A 21,195-nucleotide genomic window follows, 5' to 3' on the forward strand; every position below is an offset into this window, starting at 1 on the left:
TTTACTACCTGTAGGAATGAAATGCCATAGCTTAAATTATTCCCTTATTGGGCTAGAAAGATTGAGTGGCATTGCAGGAAGATAAATCTCCTCATTGCCATTAAACTTCTTGTTATTTTCACAGCAGATTCTGGACCATAACTTTCTATCTGGTTTGTGCAATGTCCCATCATTGTATAATGAAGCTAGCTTTGGATCCAGGACTGACTGGCCCAGAATGAGTTATGGAATGGTGTGGTAAACGATGATTCAGCAGGTGTAATAAACACATATCCATCCAAAAGTTAAGAAAGTTGGTGAAGTATGCTGCACAGATTGAAGGTCTGTGAACCAGTTTGATGGGAGGATGGGAACTTTCCACTGTGCCACTGGACTAATGGCATCATGGCAAGTTTGGATCGTGTTCATGTCAAATTCTTAAGAGTTGCTATATTTTGGGGCAGAAGAAACAGGAATGGAGAGAAGTGGCAGAAACCACTGACTTATCTTTGAACTGGCCTCCTGAGGCTGGCAAAAAAATTCTTTTTGAGGTATAAGTCCCTTACATGTTCAACAGCACATCTACACTTCCAACCTAATGAGAAGACAGATCCTAGTTAGCCTGAAAACTACTGAGGAACCTTGTTGCTGTTAGCAGCTGTTCAGATAGTTCCTCTGGCCACTGTGGCGTGTGTATCAGGTCCTGTGAAGGAAAATAAAGCAGAAAGAAATGGGCAGGGTTTTCCTGAAATGACCAATACGCAGATAACATTGTGGCTTTGCATAAAATCATAAGGTTCAGGAGAACACTGGTTATTCTGCTTTGATTTTTATAAGGTTTTAATTCACTGGCCAGGGTTTTCCCCTCGGCAATTTGGGGGCGGGGCCTGCTCGCCGAGGGGAAAATGACGCGGGATGATGTCAGGAGGAATCCCTGACGTCATCCCGGTCCATTTAAATTTTTAGGAAGGCGGGTGGACAGCGAAATCAGCTGTCCGCCCACTGACCTGTCAATGGCCAATTGAGGCCATTGACAGGCTATTTAAAGTAATTAAAGACCTGCCCGTCCAAGCTTAAGGCTGGCGGGCTGGCCAGGAGCCCCAGCGGGCTGCAGATTATTGATGAAACCTCATCCACTGGCGAGATGAAGTTTCATGTCCGTTTTGTAAAAAATTAATAACGTGTATGTGTACTTTATTAACATGTCCCATCTCGTGTGACATTGTCACATGAGGGGGACATGTTAATAATTTATTAATGTTTCTATTTTTAATGTTTTTGACACTGTCAGTATTCTCCCTGAGACAGGACTTTGCCTCAGGGAGAAGTGCGCTCTTTCGCGCGCATGTGTGAAACAGTGCACTCTGACAGATGGAGAATCCCTCCCCCACCCCCCGCACAGGAATCGCACAGCACTTCCCATCGGGGATGCCACTGGGTGGGCCTTAATTGGCCCGTCCACTTAAAATGGCGGCGGGCCCCATTTCAGTGGCGGTGGTCAGTTGCCCGCCCGCCATCCAAGGGCAAGATTCTGCCCACTGAGGCACTCCTGCTCCTCCTGGCCCCCAAGCAGAGCTGGCAAGATACCTAACGGTTCCAGCCCTTCTCGTTCCCTTTTACTCATAGACTCATAGGGCAGAATTTAGCCCTTGTCAGTCTCAGCGGGGATGGGCAGTGGTGAGGCAATTTCATGTGAAACGCGAGCAGTAGCGCTGCCTGTGCGGCGGGGGGGAGGAAGGAGAGTGAGAATGCGAACTTCACGCATGCACACGGAGCTGCCTCAAGGAGATGAAGAGTTTTCAGAAAAAAAAATAAAGAATTGAAAAATGTTATAAAACATGTCCCCTCATGTGACTCTGTCACATGGGCAGGGACATGTTATTAATTAAATTTTAAAATTTTTATTTTGATTTTATTTGCTTTTGGAAACCTTGTCCTGCCCATGGACGAGGTTTCCTAAAAAGTGCGAAGCGGCTTGGCCTTTTCTCCTGCCCTGCCAGCCGTAAGGTTGGACAGGCAGCTGAAAATGTCAGTTAATTGAGATTTTAATGGACTTAACAGGCCTCTTAATTGCTGGTGGGTGCGCTGCCGATTCCTGTGTGCACCCGCCGACCAAAATATCGTGCGACTACGTGGTCATGTCAGGGCGCTCGCCCGACGCCAATGTGCATCATTTTATGCTCGAGCGGGTTGGGTGCGCACCCATCCACCGAGGTAAAAATTTTGCCCATAGGCTCATCGACTTTTACAGCACAGACGGAGGTTATTCAGCCATCATGTCCGTGCCGGTCAACAGAAACCTGGCTGCACTAATCCATTATCCAGTGCTTGGCCCATAGTCCTGGTGGCTATGTCAACACAAGTGAATTTCTAAATACTTTTTAAATGTTACAAGAGTTTCTGACTCAACCAGCCTTTCAGGCAGTGAGTTCCAGACTCTCATCACCCTCTGGGTGAAAAAATTTCTCCCCAACATCCCCATTAGCCTTCTGCCTCTTACCTTAAATCTATGCCTTCTGGTTATTGACCCCTCTACTAATGGAAAAAGTGCCTTCCTATCCACCCTATCTATGCTCCTCATAATCTTATACACCTCTATCAGGTCCCCTCTCAACCTTCGATGCTCCAAGGAGAACACCGCCAGCCTATCCAATCTTTCCTCACAGCTTAGACCATGCAGCCCAGGCAGCATCCTGGTAAATCTCCTCTGCACCCTCTCCAGTGCAATCACATCCTTCCTATAATATGGTGACCAGAACTGCACGCAGTACTCCAGTTGTGGCCTAACCAGTATTTTATACAGTTCCAGCATAACCTCCCTGCTCTTGTATTCTCTGCCTCGGCTAATAAAGGCAAGTATCCTATATGCCTCCTTAACTATCTTATCTACCTGCCCTGCTACCTTCAGGGATCTATGGATATGCACACCAAGGTCCCTCAGATCTTCAGTACTTCCCAGGGTCCTACCATTCATAGTGTAATCCCTTGCCTTGTTAGCCCTCCCCAAGTGCGTTACCTCACACTTTTCCAGGTTGAATTCCATTTGCCACTGCCCTGCCCACCTGACAAGTCCATTGATAACCTCCTGCAGTTTACAGCTAACCTCCTCACTATTTACCACCCTACCAAATTTTGCGTCATCCACAAGCTTCTTGATCATTTAAGTCCAAATCATTTATGTACACCACAAACAGCAAGGGCCCCAGCACTGAGATCTGTGGAACCCCACAGGAAACAGACTTCCAGTGACAGATGCATCCCCTAGCATCACCCTCTGCTTCCTGCCTCTCAGCCAATTTTGGATCCAATGTGCCACTTTGCCTTGGATCCCATGGGCTCTTACTTTCTTGACCAGCCTGCCATGAGGGACCTTATCAAAAGCCCTGCTAAAGTCCATGTAGACCACATCAAATACATTACCCTCATCAACACTCCTCAAAAAATTCGATCAAATTTGTCAAACACGACCTTCCCTTAACAAATCCATGTTGACTATCCCTGATTAATTGGTGTCTCTCCAAGTGCAGGTGTATCCTGTCCTGCAGAATTCTTTCTAGTAACTTCCCCACCACCGAGATTAGACTGACTGGCCTGTAATTTCCTGATCTATCCCTTCCACCCTTGTTTAATTATGGGACAACATTAGCAGTCCTCCAGTCCTCTGGCACCTCATCTGTGGCCAAAGAGGAATTGAAAATGACTGCCAGGGCCCCTAATATCTCTTCCCTTGCCTCCCTCAACAGCCTGGGATACATTTCATCTGGGCCTGCGGATTTATTCACTTTTAAGACCACTAAACCAGCTAGTACCTCCTCTCTTTCTATGTTAATTTCCTCTAATATTTCACAGTCCTCCGTTTACCTGCTGGATTTCCTGGGGCCTAGGATATCCAGCCAACAGAGGTTAAAAATAGAAATCTTCTTAAAATGGACCCTCCTTAAAATAGTTTCAATGACTGATCTGCCTCCTGAGAGAGGACTGATTGCCCATCCACCTCCGTTCAAACTGTAAGCAGATTCAACGTGGGCAGCGTTCAGGTTTAACATCTTTAACATTTTAAATTACCACCCAACCTAAGCTGACCCATTTTGGGGCTTTAACCTCTGTGTCTTGAGGAGGGGAGTGAGGAACTTTGCTGATTGTTTCCCAGTCTGTTCACGGTGTTCCCCAGTGGCATTGTACAGGACAGCCTCTGAAGGCTGAATTTTGGTCTGAGCTTTGGGAACCTGACATGGGACCATTTCACGTTCACCACCGGTTTAATTTTACATGAAGCAGGCCACGTCCAAGCTCATCACCCAATGAGGGATGGTGGGCAATGACTGCAGCAAAGAGGGAACTCTAAGAAGAGAGGGAGGTGAGGAAGAAGGAGCCGGAATGATTTTCTTAATCCCCGGCATTCTCAGTGGCAGCAGGCTCCAAGAAAGACTGCTGCTGCGATGGCAAGTGTCGGCCTGCCTTCAACCACAGGCTTCCCATTGTCTTCTGATTATTTACTGATCTCAAATAAAACTGGAGGCACTGGGTCCTCCCACAGTGCACTCGCCTCTTGTGAGTTGACAAGCCATGTGCATTGCGAGAGGACTTGGTCTGGAAACATTGGAATAATGTCGAAAAATGCAGCCTAATTAGCTAATCAATTAATTGGCCACTGCCAGGCGGGTCAGGGTGACCAGCTCTTGCAAAATGAAATAAGGGACACTTCGACCATGGGACCAGGGTGGGCAGGGGTGGTGTTGGGCGCGCTGGCAACCCTAGCAGCAAGGTCCGTGAAAGTGGAGAAGCATTGCTGGTAAGCGTGAGAATGTGGGGGGCGGGGGGGGGGGTTTCAACATGAGATGAGGTGGGGAGGGCGGGTCTTACTTAAGAATATAAGAAACAGGAGCAGAAGCAGGCCATATGGGCCATCGAGCCTGCTTCACCATTTAGTACAATCATTACTTATCTTGAGCTTCAACTCCATTTGCCCACCCGCTCCCCATATTCCTTAATATGCCTATATGCCAGCCTTAATTATATTCAACGATTAGGCATCCACAACTTTCTGGGGTAGAGAATTCCAAAGATTCACAACCTGTTGAGTAAGGAAATTTCACCTCATCTCAGTCCTCTTGAGATCACAACAATGTGGGGGCGGAGGGATGTTGGGGTTAAAATTTACAACTTATTTGTTGAATCATGACATTATCATCTCTCTGCTGGCCAACTCAATCACTTGCTGTCCTGCTCGAATCAGTCAAACTCACCCTGGAGCTTCCCAGGATTAGTCTCCCATAGGCTGTCCTAGAAACATGGGTCAAAGGTGTCCCTTAAGGGACGTGAGAGAAACAGACAAAATAAGAGACAATCCCTTAAAATAAGGGACATTTGTCACCCTGAGGCAGATAACTGGTACCGACACTTTCAATAGAAGTAAGTGGAGATGGGAACATGTCAGGAGCCAGTGTGAGGTGTTTATCTGCCATTTTCCCACTTGATTCCGAGGTGCTAAGCACCTAAGGGCAGAATTTTACATCCCGTGGGTGGGCAGACACTCGACCCAATCTGGCGTAAAATTGTGTGAGACGACGTCAGGTGAGTGTCCTGGCGTCATTGCACACTCGTGCAACATTTCGTTCAGCGGACGCGCGCAAAAGTCGGAAGCGTGCCCGCCGACAATCAAGAGGGCAATGGCGCAATCATCTCCGATTTCTCATGACCAATCTTAGAGCTGGCGGATGGGCGAATCATCCAGGCAGCCTTTACATTTTTCATCAAGCCTCAAGGGCGGGATGAAATTTCCATTATGAAGTAAAACAAAAATAAATATCCATGGACAGCATTTTTATGAGGTATATTTTCAGGTGCTTGATTGTGATGCAGGGACCATTTTTTGCAGTTTTTTTAAACCTTTATTTCATCATTTGAAGGTCTGCAGCTCCCTGAGCTCACTTCAGGGAGCTCACTTGCAGCGTTCACCCATGCCCACAGTGATGTTATCACCCGCCCTTTCCTGCCCCCATCCCGGCAGCGCTGAGTTTTTCAGCATGCGTTTCACACTGGCTGACCGTTAATTGGCCAGCCAGCGTGAAATCGTGCTCGGGTGCCGATCATAGTCAGCGGTTTGTTTCCCAGCTGCTCCCTGACCCGCCAATCATGTGCGCCCGTTAAAGGTAAAATTCAGACCTAAGTATCTGTTTCAGGCATTTCTAAACGTTTTGTAGCATTTATTGTGATGCTGGCCCTGGGAATGCAGTACAGTGTACATCATAAACAAGAAGCAAGCTAAAACACAGTGCTGTGTTGAATAATGTAAAGTTCACAGAATATGCAAACAGTCTCATGGCCAGGAAGGGCAAGGTCAAGTTTAAGACAGAAAGAGTGTAAAAGTGAGTAAAAATCAGGCCAGAGTGTGACTAAGTTCAACTCATATTGAAGCACCGATCCACACCTGGCATGTAAACCCATTATCAGATTGAACAGAAGTATATTTACCAGGCTGCATGAACATACATATCCAGTGCACTCACAGATTAACATGCAAACACAACAGATAGAATTAGAAGGATTTGCCTATGACCACAGCAGTTTTCCAGGCAATTACAATGGCATATTTATAACTAGAACATTAATCATAGATTTACAAAGACGTAGCTTTAAATATTTCGAAGAAACTTGGTGCAGAACCAGCTAGTTTCCTATTATCCACAGCCTGATATTTAAATGGCTATGACCTGCGGCTGAATTTGATTATTTGGAATTGGAAGAAGGAACTCATAAATTTGAACTGCTGAAAGTTTACTTAAATGGTTAGTTGCTGTATTGCTCTATATTCCCATTGAGAGCACACCTGCTGTGGTGGTGAACTGATATCTTTGGTTTCCATCAGAGGGGGAAGTAATTTTAACCGCGTTCTTTGTAAACAGGTTACATATTTCGATACACACAGCACACAAAGTTAATCTTCGATGAGATTATGCCCTCAGCAAATATTTGGATGGGGTGAAAATCCTGCCCCAGCACAGTCAGTGTATTGAACGGAGATTACATTTTTTCCCATTGTTTTCACACATTCATATGAATGCACAACAATCTGTCCTTAATGAAAGCTCATATGTATATGATATAATTGTTCATACATACGATTCCAATAAACTCAGTCAGCTCTCTAAAATTCTGTAGGCAATGTGTTTTTTAGAGAGTGAACTATATGGGGGTTATAAATCCATGCTACCACCTAAAATAGAGTAAAAATAAATATTTGCTCCAGACATTTAAGCCAAACAGACAGTGAAACACAGCAACTCAAACAACTTACCCAATTAAAGAAGACCATAATGATGGTTCAGAAGTCAAAGGCCAGAAGTAGCATGGATTATGCTTAGGTTGGAAGATACAATCACACCTTATGCTTCATACAAGTATAATTGCGTAGATTAAAGATGCAAAATGTTTCAGTAGGTGTAATGCTGAGACTGTTGCATCTTGAAATATGACATATCTTATCTGTGCAGCAGGAACTTTGTGCTTATCATGTGTTTTTTCTTATTTTTATAGGTATATGCGCCACAGCCCCAGCGGCAAGTTGAGCCCACACCACACCCCACCACAGTACTCAATATGACTTAAAGCTGGCACCAGCAAAAATGCACACACTTGAGAACAGTTTAGTGATTTGGAAGAAGAAACACAGAATGAGTTACTTCTCTTAGGGATGGGATGGCATTAAAGTAATGGCCACAGAACAGGGTGATGCTGAGGAGTGGTGTAGCATTATTATGACATAGTCGATGGTAAGGGCTAAGATGTTCAAATCCCAGAAGGAAACTTGAAACAACTGTCATAATACATTTTTGCAATTTGAATGTTCCGAGATGCAGGCTTTGAATTCAGTAGTAATAAGACCACCGAGTCTCAAAAGGTTTTTTATAAAACTAAATTAAACATTTATTAATACAAGGAAAGATGTAAACACATACGTATGTCTACAAAATTACAACTATAATAACTACAAAAATCCCCTAATTAATCTGACTCTCAGTTACACCCCTGTTAAGGCAACAGTAAAACCTTAAAGGGAAGACTATTCCCCCCGTTGGGGGGAAGTGCAGGAGCAGGTGTGTGCAGGCGCCCCCAATTGGGGGCACGCTGCCATTTTACATGGGCGGGCCAATTAAGGCCCACCCAGCGTGATGTCCACCAGCAAGTGCTATGTGGTCCCTGTGTGGACGGGGAGGTGGGGGGATTCCCTCAGCTGAGAGTGCGCTCCTTCAGCAATGCGCGCAAAAAAGCGCACTCATGTCCCTAGTGCTAAGTGCTGCCTCAGAGAGATCGATACCATATTTAAAAATGGCACATATACAATAATAAAATTTCCCTGACATGTCCCCTCATGTGTCACATGAGTTGGGACATGCCCATCACTTTTAATCAAACTTTTATTAATTTTTAAAAAACCGTCATGAAACCTCATCCCGCCCATGGATGAGGTTTCATGCTTTCTCTGAAGCCCGGCAGGGCTCCCGGCCTGTCCGCCAATCTTAAAGTTGGACGGGCAGGTCCATTAATTACTTGAATTAGTTTTTAAATGGCCTCAAAAGGTCATTGACAGGTTGGCGGGCGCACAGCTGATTCGGCTGCCTCCCGCCGACCTGAGAATTGAAATGACGCAGGGTGATGTCAGGAGTTCCGCCCAACGTCATCCCGCGCCATTTTACACGTCGACGAGTGGGCCCCGCCCCCCCGCCATTTTACACGTCGACGAGTGGGCCCCGCCCCCCCTTTACACGTCGACAAGTGGGCCCCGCCCCCCCACTCGCCGACCTCAATATCCTAGCCATAGGTTTAAAAAGACCCCAGGCAAAGCATATTTGACCTTACGAATTCAAAATGAGTTTCCTTACAGAACACAGTTGCAGACATGCAGGCTGGTTAGATCTTAAATGCCTCTCCCTACACACACAAATTCTTTTCTGTTCATGCCTACCTTTTCCTCTGAATGTAAATTTCCCATTGTATTACTAGGTTTTTAATATCACATCTTCTCTGTATAACATTTTCATCCCACTAATGTTAGTGGTAATATAAACACATTGCTTGTGCAAGATTTTACCCCCATACTTGAGTGCTTTATTGAACAAATGCAAATGTACACTTAACCTTTTTAACTTCACTACTGTTTACCTAATTAACATCTCAAAACTACTATACATCAAAGCTCCCAGACTAGCTGGCTTTAATCCAATTAAGACACACACACATACATATACCCTACATAGACATAGACACCGCTAAACTCTATTTTAAAAAATAATTTCCAAGAACATTATAGACATTAATTTCTTCATGACATGCATCAACACAAACGTTATTGGGTCGTTTTGTGATCTAGAGGCCAGCTATTAAACAAGAAGTAATTAAAGACCACAAATGGACATATCAGTCATTTTCCTCCTTACACAACCTGTGGTTGTCCTATAGGTATAGGATGTACTTTCCAGTTGGACATTGACATGAAGTAAAAGATTCCATGTTCTGCAATTAACAGCGAGCATGCAGGTAAAGAACATCTCACAGGAGTGCTTCCATTGATGTTGCCAAGGCACGAAAGTCCACATTGAACAACACCCACCATGGTTCAGATTGTGGAGTCCAGGATTTGCACATCCTAGTGGGAAAATCAGGAGTGGCAAAAATGGCTAAATAGTATGTGGTTTCATGTAACTTATTGGCCTGGAACTCATTAGTGTTGAGGGAAATTTAGTTATTTGCAAATTACTCATGAGTTCATTGGAGCCAGAAGTCAGCCACCTGTTTTCTTGATTGAAACAATACTCCAGCTCTGCATTTGTTCTTGGAATTTGTAACAGTTACAATTTTTTAACTTATGCTCATCACAAGGACTTAACATGCCTTCCTTTTGTTCAGTTTGTCCAGTTTCCTTCATATAATGAGTCGTGTTCTCACTGTATCAGATTTCCCAAATAGGTAAATGATTTTGGCTTTTTGATTCGTTCACGGGATGTGTGCATCGCTGGCTAGGCCAGCGTTATTGCCCACCACTAATTGTCCTTAGAAGGTGATTTGCTAAAAATAAAGCTTGTAAGCTTCTTCATTAGGTCAGTGGACATAAACCTGCCTAAATTCAATGAGAATTTCCTTTGCCAAAAAAAATGTTTGATGGGGCAAATAGTTGGACCTATTTTCAACAGACTTGCTGCTAATAAAAGTGATCTACAAGTGAGCACAGGGCAAAGCAGAAAGGTGACATTTAACATTCCCAGTATATAGTTGTAAACTTTGACCGAAAGAAATAACCTTGAGGAAAATATTACATTGTGACTGTTATCTGCTGGTCAGTTAATGATTTCGATTTGTAAGGATTATTTCTACTTGCTAATCATATTTAAAGACTTACAAGCATTATAATTTTTAATAAACTTTGATTAAACCAATGGGATTGTAGCTAAAATATCTATGGAGAAACTTTGTAATACAGCAGAACATTAAAACCTGAAAGATGGACTGTTGGGTTAAGGGTAACATTTCTGTGTTGTTGAACATAAGGATAAGGTTATAAATTATTAACGAGAGTTTACAGATTGCTAAACAAGCCTTTGTGATGAAACGTGTGCTTGCCTTTGGAGGTATGAACACACTGTTGTGGAAGATGAGAGGAATATCATCTGGCTAGACAATGGCTGACCACTGGAACAGAGTTTTACTACTGGGATCACTGATCCTTCCGGTATGCTCCATAGCAGGTAATGAAATATATTATTGTGTAGGTAATTTAGTTATTGACATGTTAGGTAAGCTAATGCACAGCAATGTAGCTCTGATCTCAAGTGTTTAATGTTTAGCTGCATGCATGTCAATAAGCCTATTTAATGTGGGAAATCTTCATCAAACCTGCAAGAAGCAACTCAGCAGGCTAATTACATCTACACTGGGGATATAGACAGAGAGTATGAAGGGAACACTGTAGTAGAATCACTGTTGAGTTGGAACAGGAAGAGTAGGAGGGAGAAGAAAAAAGGTCCTGCACCAGAACGCAACAGAATGTCTGTCATCCGTCACACAGGCAGTGGTCCCAGATTTCCATGGCCCTGCATTCAAACAAAGAATTGTTCAGAGAATGATAAACTCTCATTATAAAAATTCAAATAGTTCACCAATGTTCTTTAAGGAAGGAAGTCTGCAATCCTTGCTCAGTCTGGTCTATATACCTCTCCAGTCCCACACGATTGTGGCTAACTCTGAACTACCCTCTGAAGTAGCCCAACCAAAATTTTCTTAGGGCAACTGGGTACAGACAATGAATCCCTTGCCACCCACATCCTCAGAATTTTTATTTAAATCACTTAAGTCTGCCAGGTAGTTTGCGATTAGCTCAGCAGGACATTCTACACAGAGTCCTTTCACATTCTGAGTGCATCTTCTTCCACCCAATGAGATGCTGAAGAAGTAATCCTTTAGCAAATCACCTTCCTATCGGAAGGAGGGCATGTCAACACAAGTAAACATGGGAAAACAAGCTGAGTTGCTGCCAGGTTTCAGCAGTGCTTACTGATAAACTAACCTGATTGCTAACTTGACTGTTGTTCATTAGTCAATTTGCTCTTACAGTGAGTTTTTCAACTTTATTTTGACTGTTACACTAATAAAGTAACAGTTTAGTGCATCTATAATTCTTGAAATCAGAACAGCCTAAATTGGAGCAGAATTTTTTAATTTATATCAATCCTAATTACTAAAAATATATCCCATTTAGCTCTTTACGCATGTGCCCAGACCAGACAGGTACAATCTAAGGTGACTCCTAAAAGACTTCCTAAAAAGGCAACAAAAATGAAGAAAAATTTTGTTTGCTTTGCAGTTAATGGGAATATTTCACAGAACTGTTCTGATTTTCAAACTTCTTCCTGGAGGAACATTTTACAAAGGTTGGACCTCAACGTCCAATTTATGCTGCTCACTCGTAGGAACCCAGATTGTGCCCAGCCTATCAATGTGAACAATGACTTTCAAAGTTCAAACTTTAATGGAAGTTTGCCCACGAAGCTAATATTGCATGGTTACAGGTAATCAGAGGCAATTTTATACTTTTTGGTGAATTCTTGAAAATGTACCCACAAGCAAGTAATTATTTGTGCTAATTATTTGTAAATGGTACAAAATTACAATGAAGTATGAGGTCCCAATTTTAACTGCGGGCAGGTGCGTAATGGGGTGTATTGGAAACCCACTTGTTGTAATGAAAATGGTGTCCAGCCTATCGTAACCTACCTTGTGTGTCTCATATAAATCACATTTTAAACAGGTAATTGGTGGAATGGAATGGAAAACCCTATAGCCCAGAAATCGCCCACTGCTGGCGCATGGATGCTGGGATTGGCTTTTGGGCTACCTCAAGGGGCACTCGCAATAAGGAAAGGAAGGCTCATGGCAGGAATGGCGTAGGTTTTCTTGTTGAACTCAGGGGACCAGCCTTGCACCTCTCCTGGCTCTGGCTGTTCCTGCTGATTTCCCCTGGTGAGAAAGCGGTTAGTGGCTTCCACATTCAGGCCAGCAATGAAATTTGCAGTCCAATCCCAATGACATCATTAGTACCTGACATTTATATGTGTAGAAGGGTGGGCGTCCTTGCAGTATGCTCAGAAATGTCAGCATTGGTTCAGTAGTAGCGCTCTTGCCTCTGAGGGCGGAATTGTCTCAGATTTGCACTAAGTGCGGTAGCAGGCGGGAAAAATGACATTTTACCTGCTGGCCACAATGGCGGCTTCTTTTGCCGTATTGTCTCAATCCCGCCACATTAATCATGCATTGCTGGGAAACACACTGTTTCTATGCTGGGTGAGCTCTCATTCGCCTGCCAGGTCATCACCTCGCTGCTTCATCACACTGGGCACCATATTTCAAGTGCATCCGTGTGCACACCTCTCAGTGTTTCCAGCCCAGACCCGCTGGAAGACATGGCCCTGAAAGGCAAAAAGACTGCAACCCCATCCCCTCCCAGTTTAATGATGCATCCCTTGAGCACCTTTTGGATGCCGTGATGTCTTCTACTCCCAGCCTGGCCACAGGAGAGGCAGCAACATCACTAATCCAGCATGGGACGCGGTGGGCAGCACCAAGGCCCTGCAAAAAAGGACAACCATCCAGTGTCGCAACAGGATGAATGGTCTCATCCATTCTGCCAGGGCAATCACTCTTCTCATCACTCTGAACTCACCCACTCACAAATCCATCCCACATCCACAGGGATCTCATACCTCAAGGGACAACACCCTAGCTCTCATACACACCCTCACATCTCCATCAGGCTCATATCCTCTGGTGCTCGTGTCCTCATCCTGTCCGTGGCTCCGCTCACCACACAAGCATTCCATGCAGTGCTATGCGTTCTGCTCACACTCTCTCCATCTGTTTCCATGCAGGAGAAGCTGGCTCACAACAGCTGGCAGAGGTTGCAGACCGGGGGTGGAGTGGCCCACATTAGGCCCCTCACTCACTTTGAGGAGTGTGCCATCGTGCTGATTGGTGAGGATGTGGACCCTGCCTGCAGCAACGGTGAGGTCAGCAGCAAACACCCTCGTGAGGATCCTGCACCACATCATTCATCCCTCAATACAACTATGAGTGCTGTCTCTCCTGCTTTTGACTCTACTGTCATGCACTAATAATCTCTGCTTTGGTTCACTAGGAGCTCTGCCAAGTGACAAACATCCTCAGCCAGTCCCTCAACTCCATCCATGTTCTCACCCCCAGCCAAGAGGATACCTCCTCCATTGAAGAGCTGGAAATAAGCAGCCTGGGAGACCCAGGACAGCACTTAGCCACACCCTCCACCAGCACAGCAACACACACCTCAGTGGGACCTAAATCTAGAGCAGGCTCGGGCTCACAATCTGATGGTCACCACATGGAGAGCAGCAAGAGGAGGCAGGTTCAGCTGAGCTCCCCAGCACTCGGAGGACTGCTGGGGAAGAGGCATCTGTGAGGTCCAAGTCAGATGACGAGCGTCTGGATTTGGCCTTCCAACTCATCCTGGAGAGCCAGCAGATATGGGGGAACATCACACAGAACTGTTGAAAAACCCTTAGCAGAGTGGTTCGTGAGTCGGAGGAGCGTGTCTGCCTTCTCTTTAATGAAATGGTGCGCATATGGACGTCTCCATGGCAAGGATGGCAGATGCCATGTAGACCCTGGTCATCCAGAATGCAGAGATGTGCGCAGACCTGCACTCCATCGCAGCAGTCATGCGTGAGTTCCTACAGTGGTGTCGCTAGAGGGAAATGGGGCACCTCGACATCAAGCAGGTGCTCCTTCCCCTCAAGGAGTCAGGCCGGGACCCTCAGGCTCCTGAAGGGAGGAGGAGCGACTGATGGACATCCCTGTCATCCATTCAGGAATCTCAGAGGCTGTCTGCTTCCTCTGAGCCTCCTATGCCTGTCACCCCCTCAACCTCACTCTCTGTCACTGCAGAGGGAGCAGCTGGCCCACAGGAGCACAGCCAAAGCAAGCCGGGGGCCCTCAAGGCCTCGGCTCGCCAGAGGATGCATGCTGAAGGCATTAGAGGCAACAGGGCCAACCATTGCACAGGTTATCTCCACCCTTGCTGCAGATGTCAGTGCAGCAACAAAAGTCTAAGGCTTTCAAAGTTAAGAAATTCCGACCACAGTTGGTTGCATGGGTGAACACATTTTTGTTCCTTTACAATCTGGAAATATATTCACTTTCATTGAATAATGCATAATGGTGTCTTTCAGCTTCATTGACAGGCTTTGTGAGTCCTCACCCTGCATCTACCCCCACGAGCAGTTCAGCTGCACGCAGCTGGCCCACGAGTGATTCTGGAGGCTGAAGTGTGTGTGTGGGGCAGGGCCTTTCGGAGCCTCATGCAAGCACTCTCCCACTCACGCAGATCCTTCCCACATCACACTTATCTCAATGTCCTAAGCATTTTCAGTGCTGCCTGCTGGGGTTCGCTTTCAGTTGTCCATCTGAGCTGACCTGCATCTCCGTCCACCCACTGATCACAACCCCATGCAGCACCTGATCTCGCCCCTCCACCCCCACCATCCCCCACCCACCCACTCCATGATTCTTGTTTCACTTTTGTTTTAGCCAGCATCTTAGTGATACAGTTTTTCTTTCACTCCCCTGTCCTTTCCCCTCCCCCAGTCACCCATTTCCTTTCCCCCAACACTGTCGACGCCCCTGCCATCGCCTTGCACCTCCCCACCATCAGCCACCAGCCACAACCCTTTTCTTTCAGGGATGTCTAGGTGAACACGCACATTCCCTTCTTTTCCAAAAATCCCACTCCCAGCCACATTAGCCTCCATGACCTCCTCCTTCCCACCTCCAAATTTCTTTGGGTAGGAGTCCTCTCCCCGTTCAACAGATCCTTTCACCCACCTCCAATATTCTCCCTCCACCTGGACCCCTCCCTCTGGATTCTTACCTTCTCTTGATCTTTTCATTGAGAACTGTCGGCGCGACATTAGTCGTCTCAATTTCTCTGCTCCTCTCACCCATTCTAATCTCTCTCTCGCTGAACTTACTGCTCTCCATTCTCTCAGGTCCAACCCTGACATCGTCATCAAACCCGCTGACAAGGGTGGTGCTGTTGTTGTCTGGCACACTGACCTCTACCTCGCGGAGGCTGAGCATCAACTTGCAGACACTTCCTCCTACCTCTCCCTGGACCATGAACCCACCACTGAACATCAAGCCATTGTTTCCAGGACTATCACTGACCTCCTCTGGAGATCTTCCTCCCACAGCTTCCAACCTGATAGTCTACCAACCTCGGACGGCCCGCTTCTACCTCCTACCCAAAATCCACAAACAGGACTGTCCCGGTAGACCGATCGTGTCAGCTTGCTCCTGCCCCACAGAACTCATTTCTCGTTATCTTGACTCCCTTCTCTCTTCCCTTGTCCAGTCCCTTCCCACCTACATCTGTGATTCCTCTGACACCTTACGTCACATCAACAATTTCCAGTTCCCTGGCCCCAACCACTTCCTCTTCACCATGGACGTCCAATCCCTCTACACCTCCATCCCCCACCAGGATGGTCTGAGGGCCCTTAGCTTCTTCCTCAAACAGAGGCCCGAACAATCCCCATCCACCACTACTCTCCTCCGTCTGGCTGAACTTGTTCTCACACTGAACAATTTCTCCTTCAACTCCTCTCACTTCCTCCAAATAAAAGTGTGGCTATGAGTACCCGCATGGGCCCCAGCTATGCCTGTCTCTTTATGGGGAATGTGGAACATTCCTTGTTCCAGTCCTACTCCGGCCCCCTTCCACAACTCTTTCTCCAGTACATCGATGATTACTTCGGTGTTGCTTCGTGCTCTCGTCGGGACTTGGAAACATTTATTAATTTTGCTTCCAATCTCCACCCCTCCATCATTTTCACATGGTCCATCTCTGACACTTCCCTTCCCTTCCTTGACCTCGCTGTCTCAATCTCTGGTGATAGACTGTCCACCAATATCCATTACAAGCCTACCGACTCCCACAGCTACCTTCACTACAGCTCTTCATACCCCGCTTCCTGTAAGGACTCCATCCCATTCTCTCAGTTCCTTCGCCTCCGTCGCATCTGTTCCGATGATGCTACCTTCAAAAACTGTTCCTCTGACATGTCCTCCTTCTTCCTTAACCAAGGTTTTCCACCCACGGTCGTTGACAGGGCCCTCAACCGTGTCTGGCCCATCTCCCGCACATCCACCCTCACGCCTTCTCTTCCCTCCCAGAAACATGATAGGGTCCCCCTTGTCCTCACTTATCACCCCACCAGCCTCCGCATTCAAAGGATCATCCTCCGCCATTTCCGCCAACTCCAGCATGATGCCACTACCAAACACATCTTCCCTTCACCCCCACTGTCGGCATTCCATAGGGATCGTTCCCTCCGGGACACCCTGGTCCACTCCTCCATCACCCCCTACTCCTCAACCCCCACCTATGGCACCACCCCATGCCCACGCAAAAGATGCAACACCTGCCCCTTCACTTCCTCTCTCCTCACCTTCCAAGGGCCCAAACACTCCTTTCAAGTGAAGCAACATTTCACTTGCATTTCCCCCACCTTAGTCTACTGCATTCGTTGCTCCCAATGCGGTCTCCTCTATAGTGGAGAGACCAAACGTAAATGGGGCGACCGCTTTGCAGAACACCTGCGGTCTGTCCGCAAGAATGACCCAAACCTCCCTGTCGCTTGCCATTTCAACACTCCACCCTGCTCTCTTGCCCACATGTCTGTCCTTGGTTTGCTGCATTGTTCCAGTGAAGCCCAACGCAAACCGGAGGAACAACACCTCATCTTCCGACTAGGCACTTTACAGCCTTCTGGACTGAATATTGAATTCAACAACTTTAGGTCTTGACCTCCCTCCTCCATCCCCACCCCCTTTCTGTTTCTTCCCCCTTCCTTTTGTTTTTTTTCCAATAAATTATATAGATTTTTCTTTTTCCCACCTATTTCCATTATTTTTAAATATTTTAAAATCTTTTATGCTCCCCCCACCCGCACTAGAGCTATACCTTGAGTGCCCTACCATCCATTCTTAATTAGCACATTCGTTTAGATAATATCACCAACTTCGACACCTATGTGTTCTTTTGTTCTGTTGTCTGTGACATCTTTTGATGATCTGCTTCTATCACTGCTTGTTTGTCCCTACAACCACACCACCCCCCTCCACTTCTCTTCCCCCACCCAACCCACCCACCCAACACCCGACCCCCGCACCCCCCACCCACCCACCTTAAACCAGCTTATATTTCACCCCTTCCTTATTCACCTAGTTCTGTTGAAGGGTCATGAGGACTCGAAACGTCAACTCTTTTCTTCTCCACCGATGCTGCCAGACCTGCTGAGTTTTTCCAGGTAATTCTGTTTTTGTCCCACATTCCATGTTTGCTTCCAAGACCCCACCAACCACTCTCGCCATCCCTTCTACAGATATCATCAAACCATCACCCACCCACCCTACCACCCCACTCTGCCCTCAGTTCGCTCCACAGGAGGCAGTCATGGACTCATTAGATGCCTCCCTTGCACGTTCACATGGAAATCCCCCCCTTCAGGTTCCATCCCCCCTTGGAACCCCTGCCGCATGCACCCTCCCCCCCACACCTCGCACCCCCCCCACCCCACCGGCAGAGTCCCTCCCACTTAGCCCCTCCTTCTTTCTGACTCCTTCAGACACCATTACTCCTTTCTCCACCTTTACTCCTTCCCCTCTCCACGCTCCTTTCTCCACTCCCCCACTCCCAACCCTCCTAACTTCTTTCTCTAGCCTTACTTCTTCCTCCACCCTTACTCTTTCCCACTTCCCGACACTCCTTCCTCCATCCTTACTTCTTCCTTCACCCTTACTCCTTCCCCTCTCTGCACTCCTTCCTCCATCCTTACTTCTTCCTTCACCCTTAATCCTTCCCCTCTCTGCACTCCTTCCTCCCCCTGGACTCCTTCCTCCCCCCGGGCTCCTCCCCCTCTCTAAACTCCTTCCCTTACACCTTTCACCACACTTACACCTACCTTCCCAGTTGCTGTCTTCTCCCCCGTTACTGTCTCCCCTCCCAACATCCCTCGCCTGACACCGTCATTACCCCCTCCCTACCTCACCCCACCAACACCTTCGTCTTCATCTTAGGGTCTTAAAAGAAGCACCTGCTGAGATAGTTGATGCATTGCTTTTAATTTTACAAAATTCCCTAGATTTGAAGGACATCCTATTAGATTGGAAGATAGCAAATGTAACTCCATTATTCAAAAAGGGAGGGAGATAGAAAGCGGGAAACTACAAGCCATTTAGTTAACATCTGTCGTAGGGAAAATGTTAGAAGCTATTATTAAAGAAATTATAGCAGGGCACTTGAATAAGCTCAAGGTCACCAGGCAGAGGCAATATGGTTGGGTGAAAGGGAAAATGTATTTAACCAATTTATTGGAGTTCTTTGAGGAAGTGACATGTACATTGAATAAAGGGGAACCGGTGGATATACTGTACTTAGATTTCCAGAAGGCATTTGATAAATTGCCACAATAAAGGAGATTGCAGAAAATAAAAGCTCATGGAATAGGGGGTAACATATCAGCATGATATCGGGGGCTGTTGGTATAGGGGGAAATATATCAGCAAGTATAGAAGATTGGCTAGCTAACAGGAAGCAGAGAGTAGGCATAAATGGGTCTTTTTCAGGTTGGCAAGATGTAATGAGTGGTGAGCCACAGGGATCAGTGCTGGGACCTCAACTGTTTATAATTTATATAAATGGTTTGGATGAAGGGATGGATGGAATGGTTGCCAAATTTGCTTAAGACACAAAGATAGGTAGGAAAGTAAGTTGTTAAGAGGACATAAGGAGGCTACATAAAGATATAGATAGGCTAACTGAACGGGCAAAGATCTGGAAAATGGAGTATAATGTGAGAAAATGTGAAATTGTCCATTTTGGCAAGAAGAAGAAAAGGGAAGCATATTTTCTAAACGGTGAGAGATTACAGAGCTCTGAGGTGCTGAGAGGGATCTGGGTGCCCTAGTGCATGAAGCACAAAATGCTAGTATGCAGGTACAGCAAGTAATTAGAAAAGCTAATAGAATGTTATCATTTATTGCAAGGGGAATTGAATGCAAAGGTAGGTATGTTATGCTTCAGTTGTACAGACCACATCTGGAGTACTGTGTAAGGTATTGGTCTCCTTATTTAATAAAGGATGTAAATGCGTTGAAAGCAGTTCAGAGAAGGTTTACCAGACTAATACCTGGAATGGATGGGTTGTCTTATGAGGAAAGGTTGGACAGACTAAGTTTGTATCTGCTGGAGTTTAGAACAGTAAGAAGCGACTTGAATGAAATATATAAGATCCTGAGGGGTCTTGACAAGTACGAGGTACTTGGTCCCTGTGTGGATGAGGAAGAGGGCTGTAGGGAGGATGAGCCAGCTGACCACGGCACCGTGGCACAGGAGGCCATTCAAGAGGGGGGAGCAAAAAGACAAGTGGTAATTGTAGGGGATTCTATAATTAAGGGAATTGATAGCTTCCATTGTAAGCAGGATCGAAAGTCCCGCATGGTATGTTGCCTGCCTGGTGCCAGGGTGAGGGACACCTCTGACCGGCTTGAAAGGATATTGGAGAGGGATGGGGAGGATCCAGTTGTTGTGGCCCATGTCGGGACAAATAACATAGGTAAGACTAGGAAAGAGGACCTGTTTGCATGTTAGCGTGTGGGGGGTGGATTCAACTTCATGGAAAATTATGAAAAAACTGAAAAGAAAGGAGAGCCCAGGAGAGGCTATTAAAGTCTCCAAAACCCAAAATAGGACAGAGTGTTTGGAAAGGAATCTAACTTCAAGCACATCAGATAAAGGGACGACAATGAGAAAGGGGACAGGAAATACAGGACTGAAGGTGTTGTATCTGAATGCACGCATATATGAAATAAGGTAAATGAGCCTGTGGTGCAGATTGAAATTGGCAGGTATGATGTGGTGGGCATCACGGAGACATGGCTGCAAGGGGATCAGGCCTGGGAGCTAAATATCCAAGGATATGCATCCCATCGAAAAGATAGGCAGGTTGGCAGAGGGGGTGGGGTTGCTTTGTTAGTAAGAAATGAAATTTAATCAATAGCAAGAAATGATGTAGGGTCAAATGATGTAGAATCTGTGTGGGTAGAGTTGAGGAACCGCAAAGGTAAAAAAACCATAATGGGAGTTATGTACAGGCCTCCGAACAGTAGACAGGATGTGGGGCACGAGATACACCAGGAGATAGAAAAGGTGTGTAAGAAAGGCAAGGTTACAGTGATCATGGGGGATTTCAGTATGCAAGTAGATTGGGAAAATCAAGTTGGTAGTGGATCCCAAGAAAAGGACTTTGTGGAATGTCTACGAGATGGCTTTTTGAAGCAGCTTGTGGTGGAGCCCACTAGGGAACAGGCAATTCTAGATTTAGTGATGTGTAACGAGGCAGATTTGATAAGGGAACTTAAGGTGAAGGAACCCTTAGGAGGAAGTGACCATAATATGATAGAATTTACCCTGCAATTTGAGAGGAAAAAGCTGGAATCCGATGTAACAGTATTACAGTTGAATAAAGGCAACTACAGAGGAATGAGGGAGGAGCTGGCCAGAATTGACTGGGAGATGAGCCTAGCAGGAAAGACAGTGGAACAGCAATGGCAGGCATTTCTGGTAGTAATTTGGGA

General features: G+C 46.1%; 1 protein-coding gene across 1 annotated transcript in view; it reads left to right on the forward strand.

Annotated features, from left to right (window-relative positions):
- The first annotated feature begins 11,808 nt into the window (after nucleotides 1–11,808).
- pla1a (phospholipase A1 member A) overlaps nucleotides 11,809–21,195 on the forward strand; it is a 65,464-nt gene continuing 56,077 nt past the window's right edge. The window contains exon 1 of the mRNA XM_041210881.1: nucleotides 11,809–12,041. Within this exon, the coding sequence (XP_041066815.1) occupies nucleotides 11,809–12,041 (233 nt within the window). The remainder of the gene's footprint in view (nucleotides 12,042–21,195) is intronic.

Source organism: Carcharodon carcharias, chromosome 18 (genome assembly GCF_017639515.1).
Source record: "Carcharodon carcharias isolate sCarCar2 chromosome 18, sCarCar2.pri, whole genome shotgun sequence".
NCBI classification, from domain to species: domain Eukaryota; kingdom Metazoa; phylum Chordata; class Chondrichthyes; order Lamniformes; family Lamnidae; genus Carcharodon; species Carcharodon carcharias.